Source organism: Cnephaeus nilssonii (assembly GCF_951640355.1).
Source record: "Cnephaeus nilssonii genome assembly, chromosome: 9".
NCBI classification, from domain to species: Eukaryota; Metazoa; Chordata; class Mammalia; order Chiroptera; family Vespertilionidae; genus Cnephaeus; species Cnephaeus nilssonii.
Genome location: NC_137080.1, coordinates 76,829,977 through 76,849,773, shown reverse-complemented (window position 1 = coordinate 76,849,773; position 19,797 = coordinate 76,829,977). Strand labels below are relative to the sequence as shown.

The window sequence follows — 19,797 nt, the reverse complement described above, 5'->3', positions numbered from 1 at the left end:
GCCTGGCCTGCATCCTCTCACAATCTGGGACCCCTCAGGTAGGGTCCCTAGGCCTGGCCTGAGATCAGGGCCTATCAGGGCTTTCCTTCCCCCGGCTGCAGGCAGCTAGCCCCAACCCCACCGCTGCCACTGCTTGTCTTCTGTGCAGCAATGTCCCCCTCCCCTGCCACCAGTGGCCTCTCTCTTCAGGTTGGGGTGCGATGGCTTGGCTGGCCTGGGCCTCCCTCTGTGGGGGATCGCTTGCCGGCCACACACCTGCCACAGAGTCACTGCCAGTGGCCTGGCCTCTCTCTTTCTTTGCTAGGGGGGCAGGGCCAGTCCTGTGAGGGGCCGTCTGCCTATCTGATTGCCCCTAACTGCTGGCCTGCCTACCTAATCGCCCCTAACCACTTGCCTGCTTATCTGATCACCCCTAACCGCTGGTCTGCCTACCTGATCACTCCTAACCACTCTGCCTGCCGGGCTGATCGCCCCTAAACACTTGCTTGGGATTGGGGCCAGCCTGGCGAGGGGTCGTGGCGGTTCTGGTCTCTGGTCATTCCGGTCGTTACACTTATGGTGGCTGAACTTTTATTATATTGGATATTGTGAAATGATGACCACAATAAGTCAAGTCAACATCCATGATCACACATAGTTGCAAATGTGTTTTCTTGAGATGAGAATTTTTAAGATCTACTCTCTTAACAATTTGCAAATATAATATGCAGTATTGTTAACTATAATCACCGCACTGTACATAATGACATCCCAGAACTTATTTATTTTGTAACTAGAAGTTTGTACCTTTGATCCCCTTCACCCATGTTACTCACCTCCACCTCTAGCAACCAGCAATCTGCTCTTTATAGCTGTAAGTTTTTTTGTTTTGTTTTTAGATTCCACATATGAATTCTATGGCATTTGTCTTTTTCTGCCTCACTTATTTCACTTAACATAAGGCCCTCAAATGGGTCTGTCTAAGAAGCACATTTAACTCTGTCACCTTCTGCTGCTTTAAAACTGTTGAATTAGCAATTTTTTGCCATCAGAGTGAAGTTCAGACTCTTGTACAGAGATGATAAAGCCCTCCATAATCTATCCAAGAGAGACTCAATCAAAGGAGACTGAAAATATGATATCATATTGGATCTTAATGAACAAGCATACACTATAACTAAATCAGCTCATAGAAGTTTATTATTTGATTACTTGTGAAAAACTTATTATTCTCACAAGATCCAAGGTCTACATCTAGGTAGAGCATTTCATTGTTGGACAACTTCTAAAGACTGCTCCTGCATGCGCTGGGCGTCCATGCCAGCTTTATTTAAATCTTGAAAATCTCCCTGGCTGCCTTTACTGCTTTTGCATCTATGGGAGGCTTCCTCTGACTGCCGGGCTGCAGAAACTTCTTCACAGGAGGGAGGTTGCTGATCCTGGTTTTCAGAGCCTGCAATGCACAAAGCACAGCCTCAGATGGAGACACAACACCCACGCGTCATTACACAGGCCAGGGAATCTGAGACCCTCCTAGACAGGACCACCGGCATCCCCTGTATCAGCACCAACAGGGGACTGGGAAAGGGACACCCAGCAAGACAAGAAGATAAGAGGAAGGAAACACAGCTCAATAGCAGTTTTCTTAGAGACAGCATTCAGTTCACAGTCTTCTTGTCCACATGCAAATCCTATGGATTCATCAATCTTGTGCAGACAAGGAAGACTAATGAGTCTGTCAGAGCAACACAGGTAAAGGCTCCAAACTGGAGAAGTGAATATGTGGGACAACTGGGCTGGAACTGAAGATAGAAAATATAGAATGTCAACCAGGTGGACAGTCAGAACCAATCTTCCCTGTGAGAGAGACAGACAGAAAGAGAGAAGGGGCTGTGGGGGAAAAAACACAGTGTCTGAGAGAAGGAGCAGGAGCTGAGGGAAGGTAATCAGAGGAAGGAGACCTGCTCACACAGACTCAGGTAAGAGAGACGATGACACACTTGGGAGGAAGGGAATCCCAGAGAAAATGAGGACAGAAACTGCATGGAACAGGGCTGAGGACAGAAACGCTGAGCCCTAGGTCCCTTTCATTGTGAAAGACAAACTATTCTCCTTGGGACAGCATCCACCTCAAATTTCTTTGGCAAAACAAGAGTCTTGTCCTGCCTCAGACCAGGGCCTACGAGCAAATTTTGACAACCTGGGGGCAGGGAGCCTGGACAATGATGCGATCATAATATCGCCAGTCAAAGAGCCCAGATATTAGATTCCAAGATGGGGGATGTGGGTTCCCTCCCCAGGGCTGTGAAAGGGGTCACCTTCAGTAGCGGGAAGTTGGTCAGAAGGCTGGGGTCAATCTCTTCAACTTGGTAGATAAGTTCAACCAGGTGAATGTCAGCCTTGCTCAGCCTGTTGCCAACCAGGTAGTGTTGTCCATGGCTCTTCAACACCTGGTGCATTGGAGAAAGCAGGTTATGAACACAGGTGCACTCAGGCTGGGTCCCCCTGCTCCTGCCCAGGTCTCTCCAGCCCGGCTTCCCATCTCTGCTGTCTCCCTGGACAGGTGCAGAGCATCAGACCACATTCATCTCCCTGACTCAGTGAGACAGAGAGAAGCAGGTCTTTGCTGTTCTTTCCTCACCCCTCAGCTGACGCCCAGGCAACCATCTCCTTTTCCCATCCCCATATCTCTGTGCATCTTGGTCTGGCCCCGGGCTAGCACTGGCTGCACTGTGCTTCTATGTGCTACACGCCCTGAAGCCTCAGCAGCTCTGAGATTTCAGGACTTGCCTCTCCAGGCTGTTCTCTCTCTCTCCTTTGGGCAAAGACTCCATCTTCATGACATCCTTCCTCAATCCTGAGAACACTATTTCAGAGTCTACATTTCTCCTCTTGTCTGCTCTTCTCATTTCCTGGTCTACCTATGTAGGACCTGAAATAATCCTGGAACAATTTGAATTCACCATTTCTCTTACAACATTGTCTCTTACTCCTAAGCCACCTGTGCCTCTCAATAACATTGGGAGAATTTGCTATAATTCACATGTGAACTGCCTATGGGTGACTGTACTTGTCTGTAACTTACTTTTAAATGCATTAAAAAATAATGTTTGATTACAGCAGAGAGGGATGGGAAATATATAATTAAGCAAACATAATTATAAAATGTTAATTTTAAATCTAGGTGGTCAGTATATATGAGTTTGTTGTACATGTCTTTCAATTTTTCTGTTTCAGTTTTTTATAATTAAATATTGGAGAAATATGTGATGCTTATTAAAATTATTGCAATGGAAACTAAAGAGAAAATAAACAAATGGGACTACATCAAAATAAAAAGCTTTTTTCACAGCAAAAGAAACCATCAACAAAACAACAAGAAAGCCCACTGCATGGGAGAACACATTTACCAATATTAGCACCGATAAGGCTTTAATCTCCAACATTTACAGGGAACTCATACAACTTAACAAAAGGAAGATAAACAACCCAATCAAAAAATGGGCAACGGATCTAAATAGATACTTTTCGAAAGAAGACAGAAGGAAGGCCAAGAGACATATGAAAACCTGCTCAAAGTCACTAATCATCCGAGAGATGCAAATCAAAACGATAATGCGGTACCATCTCACACCTGTCAGAATGGCTATCATCAACAAATTAACAAACAACAAGTGCTGGTGAGGATGCGGAAAAAAAAGAACCCTTGTGCACTGCTGGTGGGAATGCAGACTGGTGCAGCCACTGTGGAGAACAGTATGGAGTTTCCTCAAAAAACTAAAAATTGAATTCCCATTTGACGCAGTGATCCCACTTCTAGGAATATATCCCAAAAAAACTAAAAACATCCATCAGAAAGGATATATGCACCCTTATGTTCATAACAGAACAATTCACCATAGTTGAGATTTGGAAACAGCCTAAGTGCCCATCAGCAGATGAGTGGATTAAAAAACTGTGGTACATCTACACAATGAAATACTATGCTGCTGTAAAAAAAGAAAGACCTCTTACCATTTGCAACAACATGGATGGACCTGGAGAGCATTACGCTAAGTGAAATAAGCCAGTAAGAGAAAGATAAATATCACATCATCTCACTCATTTATGGAATACAATGAACAACATAAACTGATGAACAAAAACAGATCCAGAGACAGAGAAGCATCAATCAGACCATCAAACCTCAGAGGGAAGGTAGGAGAAGGTGGGGGTAAGGGGGAGAGATCAACCAAAGGACTGGTATGCATGCATATAAGCGTAACCAATGGACACAGACAACAAGGGGGTGAGGGCATGAGTGAGGGTGGGGTGGGGGGTAATGGGGGGATAAGGACATATATGTAATACCTTAATCAATAAAGAAATTAAAAAATTATTACAGCAATGTGGACATCATAGAGAAAAAAACCACACATGGACCACTGACTAAAGATAACATTTTGGCAAATACGCTTTCAGACTAGATAGATAGATAGATATGAATGGATAAATAATTAATGACTACAATAAAATATCAAGTGCTGTTTTTTATAATATATATATATATATATATATATATATATATATATATATATATATCTTTATTGATTTCAGGAAGGAAGGGAGAGGGAAAGAGAGATAGAAATATCAATGATGAGAGAGAATCATTGATTGGCTGCCTCCTGCATGTCCCCTATTGGGGATCAAGCCTGCAACCCAGGCATGTGCCCTTGACTGGAATTGAACCTGGGACCCTTCATTCCACAGGCTGATGCTCTGTCCACTGAGCCAAACCAGTTAGGGCTCAAATGCTATATTTTTATATGCATTTTGCATTCACATGATCATAAGGCTCTTTATTTTCCTGGGATCATGGAACTCTTTATTTTCCAAGTATAGATACACCTAAATTGCAAAGGTTCTCATCATGTGAAATGTGCCTAAACTCTTAGCACCACAAGGACCAGGAGAGTGTACTAGTATGTTCTGATTAATGCCAAATTCTATGCTCTTTGAATAGAACCTCACACACAAGCAACAAATTAACATTTGAGTGAATGAATGATTTAATACTTAATATAAATAAGTTCCTCAGTATTAATCTTTTTATTTCTATGTAAGCCTCCTGTATCCCTTACAATCTTGTTGTTGTTCATGATTTTTATTTAGCATGATTTCAGGGTGTTTTAATCTGAAATACTCCCCTTTTACCTTCAAAGAGAAGCATTAACTAATATATGTATATTGATGGAACTTTATTTCCTTAGTTTTGCATGACTTTCCTCAAAAGTTTGAGAGCCATGTCCACAAAATTTGTAGATTATTTATTCCTTAACATCTTTTTATCTGTTTCTTCCTCTCCACCCCACTGCCTTTCTCTCTGTTTAGATACATCTCATCCATCCCAGACACACTACCATATCCTCCTGGTGGGAAGTTGGGGTCATGTTTCCTATGCGTGTTGCCAGCATATTTTCCGATGAGTTGCTTTGCTTGTGCTCCTCTTGGATGAAAAGCCCCTGCATGGTGTTCTGCAGGATCTACTCCAATCGCTTGTGTGGCTCTAACTGTGGCCATGAAATGCCATCAAATAGAGAATTCTAAATCAGGTCCTAGTAAGCTGAACTTTTGCTGAAAGATTATAACTTGGGTGTAACAGGTTCCTATCCTCCCCACAGCTGATTTTGATAACATCCCTGGAGAGCCAGGGTGCTCCATCAGTAGTCAGGACGGCTCAATGGAAGTGAAGGTCAATGTCCTGGGACTTCCCAGGCACCATTTCTCTTTGTCCTCTAATCTCAGTGCCCCAAACACTGAACAGCCCACTTACCTTTTCAAAGGCTGGGAAATAACGATTTGTTGTTCTCTCTCTGATCTGGATCATCTTGGCATCTTGTTCATCAGGTGGGAATAGTGGTAAACGCATGATCATTTCATTCAGATCTGCAATACCTTCTGAATACATATCAATCCTCAAAGACAAAAATGACTCAATTGTCAACTGTCACCTGCCTTTACATGTTATAGTTTAAAAATCTAAGAGAATGGGGTATCAGGAGGTGGCAAAGTAATTCACCTCCATTTTGTGCATTTTTAAAAATATATATCTTTATTGATTTCAGGGAGGAAGGGAGAGAGAGAGAGAAACATCAATCAGCCGCCTCCTGCACGCCCCTGACTGGGGATCAAGCCCACAACCTGGCCATGTGCCCTTGGCCTGAAGTGAACCCGGGACCCTTCAGTCCCCAGGCCGATGCTCTATCCACTGAGCCAAACCTGCTAGGTCTGGATGCAATTTTATATACCAGTAATTAAGCTATGATTTTCACTTAATTTTAACATTTCATATCAAGGTGGATATCTATGTCTAAAATTTTGGTTATATTCATGACCAAATATACTGACAGAGAACATCAGTGAGGTGTTCAGAGTCACAGGCATGGAGAAATTGGTGGAGTCATTGAAAGTACTCAGTGAGATGCTACCTAGGGTTTGCCACCTCTGTTTTGGTTGGTTCTGGACACAAACTCCATGTGATCCATAGGCTAACGGCCTGCCACCTGAGGAATCTGCAGAGAGTCCCTGGCACAAGACACCTCAGCCATGTCCCTCTCCCTCTCTCATCGTGTTACACCACCCAGGCCCATTCATATGCCCAATATTAGCAGTTCTTCCAGTGAGTCCCAATAGAACACAGTTCCCATAGAACACAGTTCCCATAGAACACACACAGTTCCCATAGAACACAGTCCCCATAGAACACAGTTCCCAACCCTCTTCATTTGCTGATTCTAAACTCTGGCCCTGTTTGCACTGCTCAAGTCTACCTGAAACATCCCCTGAATGGGTGCGATCCTGTATATAGTTCCAACCAGTGCATATTATAGAGGAGTTTTTCCTTTTGTTCTAAACTGGGTTTTCTACAATACTTATAAATATACCAGCTTTATTGAAATACTATATTTACATACCATAAATATCACCTTTTACGTAAAGTGTACTATTCTGTAGTTTTTAGTACATTCAGAAATCATCATCACATTCTCTAATTCCAGAACATTTCCTATCAGGCCCAAAAGAAATCCTGTACCCCTAACTGTCACTCCCTATTTCCCCAAAATTCCTTCCCCAGGAGATCACACAACTACTTTCTGTTTATATGGATTTGAATGTCTGGACATTTCATATGAATGGAATCATTTTATATATGGCCTTTTGTATCTGGTTTCTTTCATTTTGCATACTATTTTTAAAGTTCATTCATGTTGTCACCAACATCAGAATTTTGTCCTCTCTATGGCTAAGTTACATTCCATTGTGTAAATATTCCACTCTTCGTTCATACATTCACCAGTTGATGGACATTTCTATTGTTTCCACTTTTCAAATATTGTGAGCAACGCTGCTATGAACATTAGTGTGCATGTTGGGGAAGGTCATCAAGAAGATGTGAATGTCATTTGACCCCCAAGCTGGACCTGGGCAATTGGAGGCTCCCCACTCCCTCCCCTGTGCTTGGAATGTGCTCTCCACATGCCTTTCCAGGGACACAGCCTTGAGATAGGAATGTGGTGATGAGACCATCTGGACTTGGTGTGTGACCCAGTTCAGGCTTCTATATAAGCTTTTAGGTTTCTGGAGGTGGATTCAGAAAACTACTTGTCTTGTGGTTATGAACAAATGTCCTTGTTTATTAAACCTGCCACCTACCAATAAGGACTGGAGTGCCTTTTTCTTCAGTCTCTCCCTGCCCTTCACAGATGGGAGCCAGTTTCAGATTTCACCTCAGGGCTCCCAAGGAGGTCTATGAAGCCATAGTACAAGGTTTAGTGTGGATGTATTTTTTATTACCTTGGGTACATACCTAAGAGGTGAGGTGCTGACATAGGATAGCTCTATGTTTAACGTTTCGAGTGCTACCAATTCCTTACAAATTTTAGTTTCAATCATGTGGTTCCATCTCAAAAAGAAGGAGAACACCCCCCACCCTTCCCCAGATGTAGCTGTATTGAATAAATCTGGCTGCTTCAGTTCTAAAAAAAATGCTCCAAGTAACCTTGGCCTCTTGAAAACCTGCCTCTGCTAACCCTTGTCAAGTGGCCAGTCCACACAACGGGCTGGTGAGTTAGGTTCCTGGTAACTGTTCCTGTAATTTCTGGGACTTGAGAATTAGCCCCTTTGTGTCCTTTCCTTCCCCAGTCTTTCCTTTAAAGGCCTGAGCACCTGGAGTCATGATTCCTCCATCCTCCTGGCTTCATAGTTCCCCAGTGTTTGGAAACCTCTGTCACTCCCTGTGCTACCTCTGTGGACTGAGTCTTCTTTTCTAATCCCACTGCTTGATTCCATTTCAAGTGGGATCCCTCCTCCTCATGCTCCCTGCTGGACTGGACCTCAGTCTATACCTCCAAGGCTCATGCTGCTGCTGGTCAGGATCCCCCAACACAATCCTGATCATTCAAGGAAGAATCTAAATTGTTATTAATTGTTTATGAAAAAATAGAAAAAATACCTACAGGGCTCTCTCCTTTATGTCTTCCCCATAGAGGTTGTATTTGGCGGCAATGTAGTTGAGAATGGCTCTGGTCTGTGCCAGCTTCATCCCATCGATTTCCACCATGGGCACTTGCTGGAACATCAAAGACCCATCTTTTGAAAGAAGAAAGAAAAAGTAGAGTGAACTGTCTCTTGGATCACAGTCTTTTAAATATATATTTTATTGATTTTTTACAGAGAGGAAGGGAGAGGGATAGAGAGCTAGAAACATTGATGAGAGAGAAACATTGACCAGCTGCCTCCTGCACACCCCCCATTGGGGATGTGCCCGCAACCAATGTACATGCCCTCGACCGGGATCAAACCCGGGACCTTTCAGTCCGCAGGCCGACGCTCTATCCACTGAGCCAAACCGGTTTTGGTGGATCACAGTCTTTTAAGTGGATAACAAGTTTGTTGAAATTATCAGGTAATACTTCAACAAAATGGCATTTTGTTCTTAGTTTTTTATAGTCCTTTTTCTTAACAATCTGCTTTTTATTTTTTAACTCATTATTTTATTTACCTTTTTATTTCCCATCAGATACATGGTAGCTGCTTGTATTTTTTTTTCAATTGATATATCGTTGTGGATATTTTAAAAAGAAGCTGGAGAGAGGCTGCAGCAGGCTGCCAGCCAGAGGGCATTTCAAATGGGAAGTTCCCACAGTAACTCTCGTAGTGTTCACGGCATTTAAGGCAGGTGTGGAGAGAGATTTTTATGTAGGGGTCTCTTTCCCTGACTTCAACATCTGCAATATTGCTAGGATAGTACCTGGCAACAAACCATAGAGATAATTCAAAGCAACTGCTGGGCCAATTTCTACTCTCTTCACCCTGATGCATGTGTTTGAGAGTCGGTGGATAGGTGGGGTCCTGAGCGGACACAGCTCCTCACTGTGGGTGCAGAAAGGAGAAGCAAGGAGCGGGCATTCCAGGTCACAAGGGATGATTCTTTGGCGAATACTCTGAGTTCAAGCCCTTCCTAGCCCTGAGTGAGTGATGAGACCTGCTCAAGGAGCCCACCCTTACACTTGAACTACTTTTCTTCCTCTTTCAACCACCCTTCAGCTCCCACCATACACACACATAGGCATTGTCTGGTGTTCAAACCTCACTATAGACTTTATAGATTCCCTCATCAGAACAATTTAGATACATAGTCTTACCATTTCTTAATTTTTCCAAGTCTTCTGGACTTTCCAAAAATTGCTCTTCAAACTAGAACCAGAAAGAGTAAAGGAGTTCTTGTTATTCATTCCATAGCATTACCGAACTTTTAACTTAAAATGACCTCTGCCTGGTACATTATAGGGAGGAGGTAAGATTTGTGAGTTTGGCATGGTACACAGAGGAGCACAATCCTGCCATTTGGAAATTTAGATTAGAGCCATCAAGAACAGAGCATGAAGCAAAATGAGCAGTCAGAGAAAGGCAAGTATCACATGATTGTGTAGAATCTAATGAACAAAATAAACTGATGAACAAAACAGATCCAGAGACATTGAAACATGCAATAGACTGATGTATTTCAGAGGGAAGTGGCAGGAGGTTGGGGGCTGGAAGTGTTTGACCAAAGAATTTACATATGCTTAACTCATGGACAAACAATAATGTGGGGAAGGCCTGGGGAGTGTGCAGGAGCAGGGTGGAGGGTTATGTGCGTGGGGGTGGGGGGGAAACATCTATAATCTTTTCAGCAATAAAGATATTTTAAAAAGAGGACAGAGCATGGCTTGCAGCACTTAACTGCTCAAACTTGGAGGTTCCATTTTCCTCCACCTGCTTTTATATTTGTCAATGGTCAGGTCATGATTTGGGAGGGGAGTGTTATTGGGGGGAAGGGACTGGGAAGTTCTTCTAGTTGTGGAGTTTAATATCTCAGGAAAGCCTTTCTCTCCATATGAGACAGGCCAGGAAAGTGTGTGTGTCCCAGCAGGGGTATCCTTGGGCTCATAACCAGCTAAGATGCTGTCACCAAGGTGACAATTACATCACTTCATTTTATTTTATAGTTTAAAAGCGTTATTTTATGCAATGGACATGGACATGGGGTGGTGAGGGCCTGTACTGGGGGGGGGGGGGGTGCCAATCAGGCTAAAAGGAGACATATGTAATATTTTAAACAATAAAAAAAAAGATCTCTGATGCGTTTGAGTATGACAAAAGTTTTGGACTAGCTTGCTCGGTGGAACAGTCTATTGTGAATCTACATAAATCCATGGGGGAAGACCAGATAGATACTGAGTTACGTGTGCAGCAATTTATAAAGCTTTCAGTTCAAGACAAACATAAAGGTCATCAAGGGAGGGTGGCCAAGATAGGATGGCATTGGCTGGTGTGATGTTGCTTGTGAGGCTAATGGAGATGAAAATGATTGTGAAGATCAACTTTTGGGAGCAGAGAACCCAGAAATCCTGGTCAAGAGCCTTACCCCACACCCTTTTCATTAAAGCTGGAATGGAGTAGAGGAAGCCTGAGATGTTCTCCACATCACTTCCTAGTCACCCTCCTGTGCTGAACTCATCCTGCCCACAGGCTCTGAACACGTTCCTGAACCCTGAGCTGAAGTCGGGGTAGGTTGATGGAGGAAAAGAAAAAAAAAAAAGGCTGCATGGCACTATTTGTATTTTTTGTGTACTTTCTTACTGACAAAATTAAGAAAAAACCAGGCTCAAGTCCCCATGCCTTCATGAACCAATAAAGAAAGTATAATCCTGGCTCAGGTAAACATGTTTTTATGAGGCAGAAGGGAGCACATTAAAGCTCCTGTGTCCCTCACCTGAAACCCTCCTTTACTGCTCTGATTTGTGGGACAAATTTTCCTGAGTTCATCCATGACTCCCTCTCCTGAAAACCCTCAGAGTTGCTGAGTCACTCTGATGTGGACTGAGAGAGATGCGTTTTTCTCATTGACACCTCTAGAGGGCAGAGCTCAACTGAGTGCCACAGAAACCTACCAATTTTCCATGCAGAATCTGGCATTTTGACACTGCAAATCAAGCATGTCAAACTCAAAGGCTATCACGGGCCAAATAAACAAGGTTTAAGTTTATGTGGGCCACAAAAAAAACAAAAGCTTCCATTTTCACAGAAACCTATGTATATTTCCATAGAGACATGCTGAATACAAAAGGCTGAAATAAATGAGTCATCGTTAACATAAAATAATAAAACATTTTAATTAAAATTAATATCTTTTCTTGAACATTAACTTAGCAGACACTGAATAACTGCACAAATTAATAAGCGTAACTCAAATAAACCTATTTTTTTGTTCTCTGAAAGCGAGATATTTCCTGTTGTGCACACTAAACAAGTCAGCACAAGGCTAATGACGTGGCAATCAGCTGCTAGAATATTTACTGCTAGTATTAATGGAGAGAAATGGTGCGTCTGCGCATAAGGCATGTAAGGGAAATGAATGCAACATGATTATAGTAATCAGTCATTAGTGAATGTTGTAGTTCATTATTAATAATTATGTATAACAGAATATTGTAAAAATTAATTTATGAAATTTTATTAAAACATTTCTTTCATACCGTTATATTGGCTGGGCCACATAAATATTCATTGTGGGCCACATGTGGCCCATGGGCCACGAGTTTGACATGCTTACTGTAAATGCTTGGATGTCTTCCTAGATGCTCCCATGCCTCCTTTTAATCACCTATTTTCTTGTCTGCATCCTGACTGGAATGTAAGCTTCCTGAGGGCAGGGACCTTGTCTGTCTTGTTCATCCATGTATCCCCAGAACCAAGCACAGAACCTGGCACTTAAAGTTGCTCAACAAAATCATTGCTGAGTGCATGCTTTAAGTCTTTAACAGGCAGGTTGTTACAATCTGCTCCTCTCCACTTTTGTGGTTATATCTTCATTTTAATTGCATTACATTCTAATATTATAGTTTTTATCCTTTTATTATAAAAATTTCTAGCATGTACAAAATAAAAGTACAAAGATCCTCTTTGCATCCATCACCCAGCTACAATCATTATCACACAAGCCAATCTTGTGTCATCTATATGCCCACCCACTCTCCCTATCTTGTGAAAATTTGAAACAACCCCATATACAGTATCATTTAATACTTAACTCTTTAATTTATATTTCTAAAATATTACATTTATTATTAAAATAACCACAATATCACACATAAAATCACAACTAAAAATTAACAATAATTTTTAATATCCTCTAATATTCAATCAATAATTGTATATGTGTCATAAATATTTTACTGTTCATTAAAATCAAATAAGGTCCATAAATTATGTCTTGTGGCTTTTTCTTTTGTTTCCTTTTAAAATTTCTTTTAATTTTTACTGTACTCTTACAATGGCAGGATTTTTTAAAATTTTATTGGTCAAATAGTCCAATTCCTTCCTAATATGCTTAATTTTTTTATTTAAGGCAAAACCATTCACAGGCCATCTAGTATGAAAGTCTTCTCACTTATGTGAGAAAGTACTTTAATAGAGTCAATTTTAGACTCAACTTAAGATGACAGAACTCAGAACCCACCTCAACTCCAGCTGCAGCCAGGAGCCACCGGATGGGCTCCATTCGAAGTCGTCCATTCATATAGTGAAGCCTGGGCTTCCCGGCCATGATGCAGTCTCCTGGTTTCTGTAAACATGAGTGAATGAATGAATGAATGAATGAAACCATAGAATCAAACTGTATTTTATGGTGTACATTTGGACAGAAGGGTGAAGTATCTGCTTTGTTAATGGTGGAATTGGTGGAGTCCCATGAGGTCTTCCTTTTTTCATATTCTTACCCAATAGTGGCTATTGGTGTCAAATTGCACCAAGTAGGTCTCAGGTTGCCATTTGTCCTCACCATCCTATCTAATAAAAGAGTAATATGCAAATTGACCATACCTCTGCTACACCCACAAGCCACACCCACCAGGAATCAGGAGCAAGTATGCACATTAACCCAACCAAGATGGCTGAGGCCACGGAGAGAGCAGGAGGCTTGGGTTTCCCCGGTGATGAAGGAAGCCAAGCTTTCCACATACCCTGGCCAGCCCAGGCCTCCACTCAAGGCTACAAAGTTTCAATTATAGAGGATAAATAAATCCCAGACCAGGGCCTCTGCTTGGGTCACCAGAGGATGTAGCCGGACTGCAAACCACCACAGGCCCCTCGCCCAGGCCACCCCATGCCCCAAGAGAACCCCCACCCTGATCTGGGACACCTTTCAGAGCAAGCCAGCTGGCCCCCACCTGTGCACCAGGCCTCTATATTATCTAATAAAAGAGTAATATGCAAATTGACCATCACTCCAACACACAAGATGGCTGCCCCCATGTGGACACAAGATGGCTGCCACAAGATGGCCAGCAGGGGAGGGCAGTTGGGAGGAACCAGGCCTGCAAGGGAGGGCAGTTGGGGGTAATCAAGCCTGCAGGGAAGGGCAGTTGTGGGGGGACCCAGGCCTGTAGGGGAGAGCAGTTGGGGGTGACCAGGCAGTTAGGGGCAAACAGGCTGGCAGGGGAGCAGTTAGGCATCAATCAGGCTGACAGGGGAGTGTTTAGGGGGTGATCAGGCTGGTAGGCAGAAACAGTTAGAGGCAATCTAGAAGGCAGGCAGGCGAGCAGTTGGGAACCAGCAGTTCTGGATTGTGAGAGGGATGTCCGACTGCCCGTTTAGGCCTGATCCTCCCAGTAGGATTGTGCCTAAATGGGCTGTCGGACATCCCTCGAGGGGTCCCAGATTGGAGATGGTGCAGGCTGAGCAGAGGGACACGCCCCCCCCACCCCCGTGTACGATTTTCGTGCACTGGGCCTCTAGTCAGGATATAAACAGAGCAGCCTGGCTCCCACACAGGTGAAGCAAGCCAGTGAGGGACCTTGAAACCAGAGGACTTAACCACAGGGAGGAGGAGAAGGGAGCAGAGTTAGTCCTCTGCTCCTTGGCTGCCATGCTGCTCTTGTTCAAATGCGTGCAGTGAGACTTAGTCCTGGCCTGATAATCACCAACACCTTCTAAGGACAGGGAAATCCCAGCCAAGGTCTGGGGCAGGTTTTATCTGTGATGTGAGTACAAAGGCACGGGAGTCATTAAAAAGCAAAGGTTTGCTCTTTCCGAAAGTGGCCAGAGGTGACCTCTGAAAATGGTTCGCTATTCACTTGACACAGAAAACCCCACAAAATCATGCAAATCAAGAGGTTCAAATCTTCCTGTTCATTGCCCAGGCCATTAAGGGTATGCATATTCAAAAAGCCACCACATACCTGAAGGATGCCACTTTATAGAAGTTATGTGTGCCATTCCGTTGTTACAGTGGTGGAGCTGGTAGGTGTGCCCAGGCAAGGATTCAATTGCCTAGACCAGTGGTCAGCAAATCGCGGCTCGCGAGCCACATGCCTCAATCAGATTGAGGACGTTTTTAGCAAAGGCCAGCTGAGGAGTACCCTAATTAAGTTAATAACAATGTACCTACCTATATAGTTTAAGTTTTAAAAATTTGGCTCTCAAAAAAAATTTCATTTGTTGTACCGTTGATATTTGGCTCTGTTGACTAATGAGTTTGCCGACCACTGGCCTAGACTTAGTGGGGGACAATTTCTGTCCCATTCTTAGTCACTAGACATCTGGTCAGAAAATGTTTTTAAGTGTTTTTGCAAGATTTTGTGGTTAATTTCTTAACAAACATATATGTCTTCACGCAATAGTTATATTTTTTAAAAGGTACATGAAATTTGAATTTTTTGTATGTCAAAAGGTAACCGTAAATTAACATTGCAATTATGCAATAAATGCTGTGTTCTATTCTGCCTTTTCTCAAGGCTACAGCCAACCTTCTGTTTTCTTAAAGTGTGTAAATAAAGCCCTGTGGTGTCATTCCCTATTTAGCCTTTTTTACAGCTTGGTGAACTACTGCTTGGGGCCACAGGCGTCCTCAGTAAAGCTACACATTCCGGTTTGAAGAGAGAGAACTCTGCAGAGTAGGGGAGGAAGCCCCCTCCCATCCCATGCTCCCCCTTCTTAGGAGAAGCAGCACTTCCCATTCCCCTCCCCCTGATCTGTTTGTTGTACAGCCCCTGTCCATCCTTATAAAAACCTCCGTCAGCACTGAGATCTCAAGGTGGTTTTTTGAGGGCAGGGAAAAGTCCCCCAACTTCTCAAGAAGCCAGCACTCAAATAAACCTCTTTTCTTTTTCACCAGCACCTGTCTTGAGTTTGGCTCTCGTTGCAAAGGCAGCCAAATCTGGGTTAGGTTACAAAAAAAGAGTTTAAGCTCACATGCTCTCCCTGGAACTGGAATGTTGTATTTTCTCATTACCTGTAATAATAACACTCTTACTTTTCCCATATCATCAAATTCTCTGCCTTCATTTTCAAAATTATTGATTATTATTTTCCATTAAAGACCTGGCCTTGAGGAACTAATAAAAAAATGCTTTAATTGTCTCCTGAACACACAAGGAAGGCACAATAAGAACATAGAGTACCCACATAAAATAATACATTTTTTTTTTAAATTTCCAATGACACGGACACAAGAAAATTTATAAAGATGTGTAAGGTCAGTACTAACCTATTAAGTTCACGCTGTCTCTCTGCTCAGCTCCTCAAGGTCACTGCCTAATAGCTGTGTTAGATGCTTAAATATTTTGACAACCCTCTCCCTCCTAAGGGGGTGGAGTCCAATAAGGAGCAGTCACTCCCACAGCCTGCAGCCTCCACAGAGTTCAATACTAGACCTGAAAGCAAAGGACAGCTTAGCAATGTTTCATTTCAAGATTATCCATAAATGCACAAAGAAGGCATTTCAGGTTTATTTGGTTGCCCAATAGGTCCGTGGGAACCAGGCTTCTATTAACACTGCTGCTTATGTAGGATTTCATGAAATTTGCTGTAAAGATGGAAAAGTCTTATGGGAAAATGTATCATAGGAGGGTAGTGTCAGAAAAGAGGATAAGATAGAGAACATAGGGAGATAGCAATCTAAATTCATAAAAAGGACAGAATGACTGTTGCAACCCAAATTCTCTAGGCCCAAAGAATCTGTCTGAATTCTCTAGCGGTGGGCAGGAGGAACTCAGCTGCCTTCCCTGGGCCATGGTAGACCCTTTCCTTAGAGACATTTCTCTCTAGCCTCAGGACCCTTGCATGTGCTGTTTCTTTTGATTGGAATGCTCTCTTGTCCCTACTCTCAGATATCCTGTGCTTCCTCTGTCAAGTAGTTATGACCTTATCTGTTTAATATCTGTGTGTCTTTCCTCACCCCACTCCCCCCATTAACTGAGAGCTGCCCAGTGTCCATTACTGACTATAGTGCCTGGCACCACATGGAAGAGACTTCATAAGCAAAAATAAATACGTATAAAATGTATAATGTATCTTTTTCTAATGAAAAACTTCTAACAGATATAAATGCAGAAAGACAAGTATGATGGGCCTTAATGTACCCATCACATTACACAATAATTGTCAGCAATGTTTTGAAGCAAATCCCATTGTATTGCATCAATAAATAATTTAACATATATCTTTTAAATTTTGGTGAAATTATTTATGTTACAGAAAAATTGCAAGTGGTACAGAGTTTCCAAATATACTTCCCCCATTTTTGTCTAATATGAATATCTTACATAACCATAGTAAAATGATCAAACCAGGAATCTCACATTGATACAATACCATTAACCAAACTCCAGATTTTACATGGGTTTTAGCAGTTTTTTGACCAGTGTCTGTTTTCCAGTTCAGGATTTCACACCGATTAGTTGCCATAGTCTCCTCCAATCCATGACAATTCCTCAGTCTTTCCCTATCTGCTGACCTTGGGCTTTAGGAGAGCACTGGGCCAATGCCCCTCAATATGGCTCTGCCTGACATTTCCTCGTGGCTTGATTGAAGTTTTTTTTTTTTCAAGAATACCACAGAAATTATGCTGTTCCTATCTCAGGGCATCACTTCCAGACATAACATCATACCCAAGACAAAATATGTCTTATTAACGATGAAGCTAATCTTGATCCTTTGACTCAAGTAGTGTCTGCCAGTCTTGTCAGCTATAATGTTCCTATTTGGAATTAAAAATTATTTTATGGGGAGGTACTTTGTGACTATGCAAATATTCTGTTTCTAAATGAGCTTTCACCCACCAACTTTAATATTCATTATGGATCTTGCCTACAGCAAATGGTAGTATAGTGTTTGCTTAATGGTGATTTTCCTCATTCCTTCTACACTGGATAATTGAAATTCTCTTGTAAGAAAGAGCTATCTCGAAGAACCAAGATGGCGGCATAGGTAAACACCTATACTTGCTGCCTCTCACAACCACATAAAAATTATAACTAAAAGGCAGAACAACTACCACCCAGAACTGCAGGAAAGCTGGCTGAGTGCAAGTTCCACAACTAGAGAGGTGAAGAAAGCACATTGAGACTGGTAAGGGGTGTGGAGGCCCGGAAAGTGCTGGCACCTGAATGTGCTGCTCTTTTAGTGGGGAAGAAGATACAAGCTCCTGCTTGCTTGAAACTCCAGTTTTGGGCGAGACTCTGGGGGACCCAGACACATGCAGGGAGAAACTGGACTGTCTGGCATCGGGGCAGGAACACGCGACTTTCTCTCAGAGGTACTCACAGTTGATCATTGTTCCTGCACAGGGGCACAGGACACGGGGACCCAGACACCTCTCTGGTGCAGGGCTGACTGGCAGCTATTGCTCTTTGCTCCACCCTGGTGATTCCCAGAGACCCTGTTCCACCCAATTTACAACCCCATCCAAGCTGTGGGCATAGGCTTTTGCATATGAATGGCCTGTCCTTTCTCCACATTAAACCTGTCAAACTGCAGCTGGGTCAGAGAGCCCCAGAGCTTCCGAAAGAAGGCCCAAGGCCCGGCAGCAGCAGCCGGCCTTGTTTCACCACTGGGCCTCGTTTGGGCACTTCCAAACCCCATACAAAGAGGAGAAATCTGCAGATCTCTCTGTAGCTCCTGCTGGGCAACCCCAGACAGTGGTTGACCTTGCACCTCCTTGGAGATCCAGGAGCCAGTGTACCCAGTGGTCAGAATGAGACCATACTGGATTACAACTCTTCACATCCATAAAAGCACACTCAAGGGGCAGACTCAGTGAGCACCAAAGCCCCACTGAAGCAAGTCCTGCCCCATAAGGGTGTCTCCTGTGCAACAGATCTTCCAGTGTAAACACAGCTGGTCATCACAGCCAATTGGCCTAGTGGTCAATTCCTCCCAGTGATACCATCAGCAATCAAGGATTAACTACAACAAGACTGTGCAAACAGCTCACAAAGGGGTGCACCAAGAGCATCCACGACTGGGGAGGCTGAGCCACTGAGCCCTATAGGACACCTACCACACAAGGCCACTCTATCAACTCAAGGAGACTTAGCAGCTACCCAGTACATAGAAACAAACACAGGGAAGCAGCCAAAATGCACAAAGAAACAAATCACAAATGAAAGAAATGAATGAAAGCAAAATACTGAATATAGAGTTCAAAACCACAGTTATAAGATTACTCAAGAATTTTCTAGAAACCTCCAAGAAATAGTGTGACCCTCAAGGATATGAAAAAGGACCAATCAGAAATTAAGCATACACTGACTGAAATAAAGAATAATATACAGAGATTCAACAGCAGACTAGAGAATCTCAAGAATCAAGTCAAAGATTTAAAATACAAAGAAGCAAAAAACACCCAACCAGAAAAGCAAAAAGAATAATGAATCCAAAAATATGAAGATAGTGTAAGGAGCCTCTGGGACAATTTCAAGCACACCAACATCCGAACTATGGGGGTGCCAGAAGAAGAGAGAGAGCAAGATATTGAAAACCTATTTGAAGAAATAATGACAGAAAACTTCCCTACCTGGTGAAAGAAATAGATTTACAAGTCCAGGAAGTGCAGAGAACCCCAAACAAAAGGAATCCAAAGAGGACCACACCAAGACACATCATAATTAAAATGCCAAGGGCAAAAGACAAAGAGAGAATCTTAAAGGCAGCAAGAGAAAAACAGTTAGTTACCTAAAAGGGAGTACCCATACGACTGTCAGCTGATTTCTCAACAGAAACTATGCAGGCCAGACAGGAGTGGCAAAAAATATACAAAATGATGAATAGCAAGAACCTACAACCAAGATTACTCTACCCAGCAAAGCTATCATTTAGAATTGAAGGTCAGATAAAGAGCTTCACAGACAAGATAAAGCTAAAGGAGTTCATCTACACCAAAACCAGTATTATATGAAATGCTGAAGGGTATTCTCTAAGAAGAGAAAGAAGAAAAAGGTAAAGGTAAAGATAAAA

General features: G+C 42.7%; 1 protein-coding gene across 1 annotated transcript; it reads right to left on the bottom strand.

The window, feature by feature from the left end:
• Positions 1 to 1,309: 1,309 nt before the first annotated feature.
• Positions 1,310 to 13,108, bottom strand: LOC307105648 (glutathione S-transferase A2-like; the record flags this gene model as incomplete). Its single annotated transcript, XM_079781521.1, has 6 exons — positions 1,310 to 1,432; positions 2,298 to 2,429; positions 5,792 to 5,933; positions 8,475 to 8,607; positions 9,663 to 9,714; positions 13,022 to 13,108. The coding sequence occupies 6 exons, from the start codon at positions 13,106 to 13,108 to the stop codon at positions 1,310 to 1,312; spliced, it is 669 nt and encodes a 222-aa protein (XP_079637647.1).
• Positions 13,109 to 19,797: the final 6,689 nt, after the last annotated feature.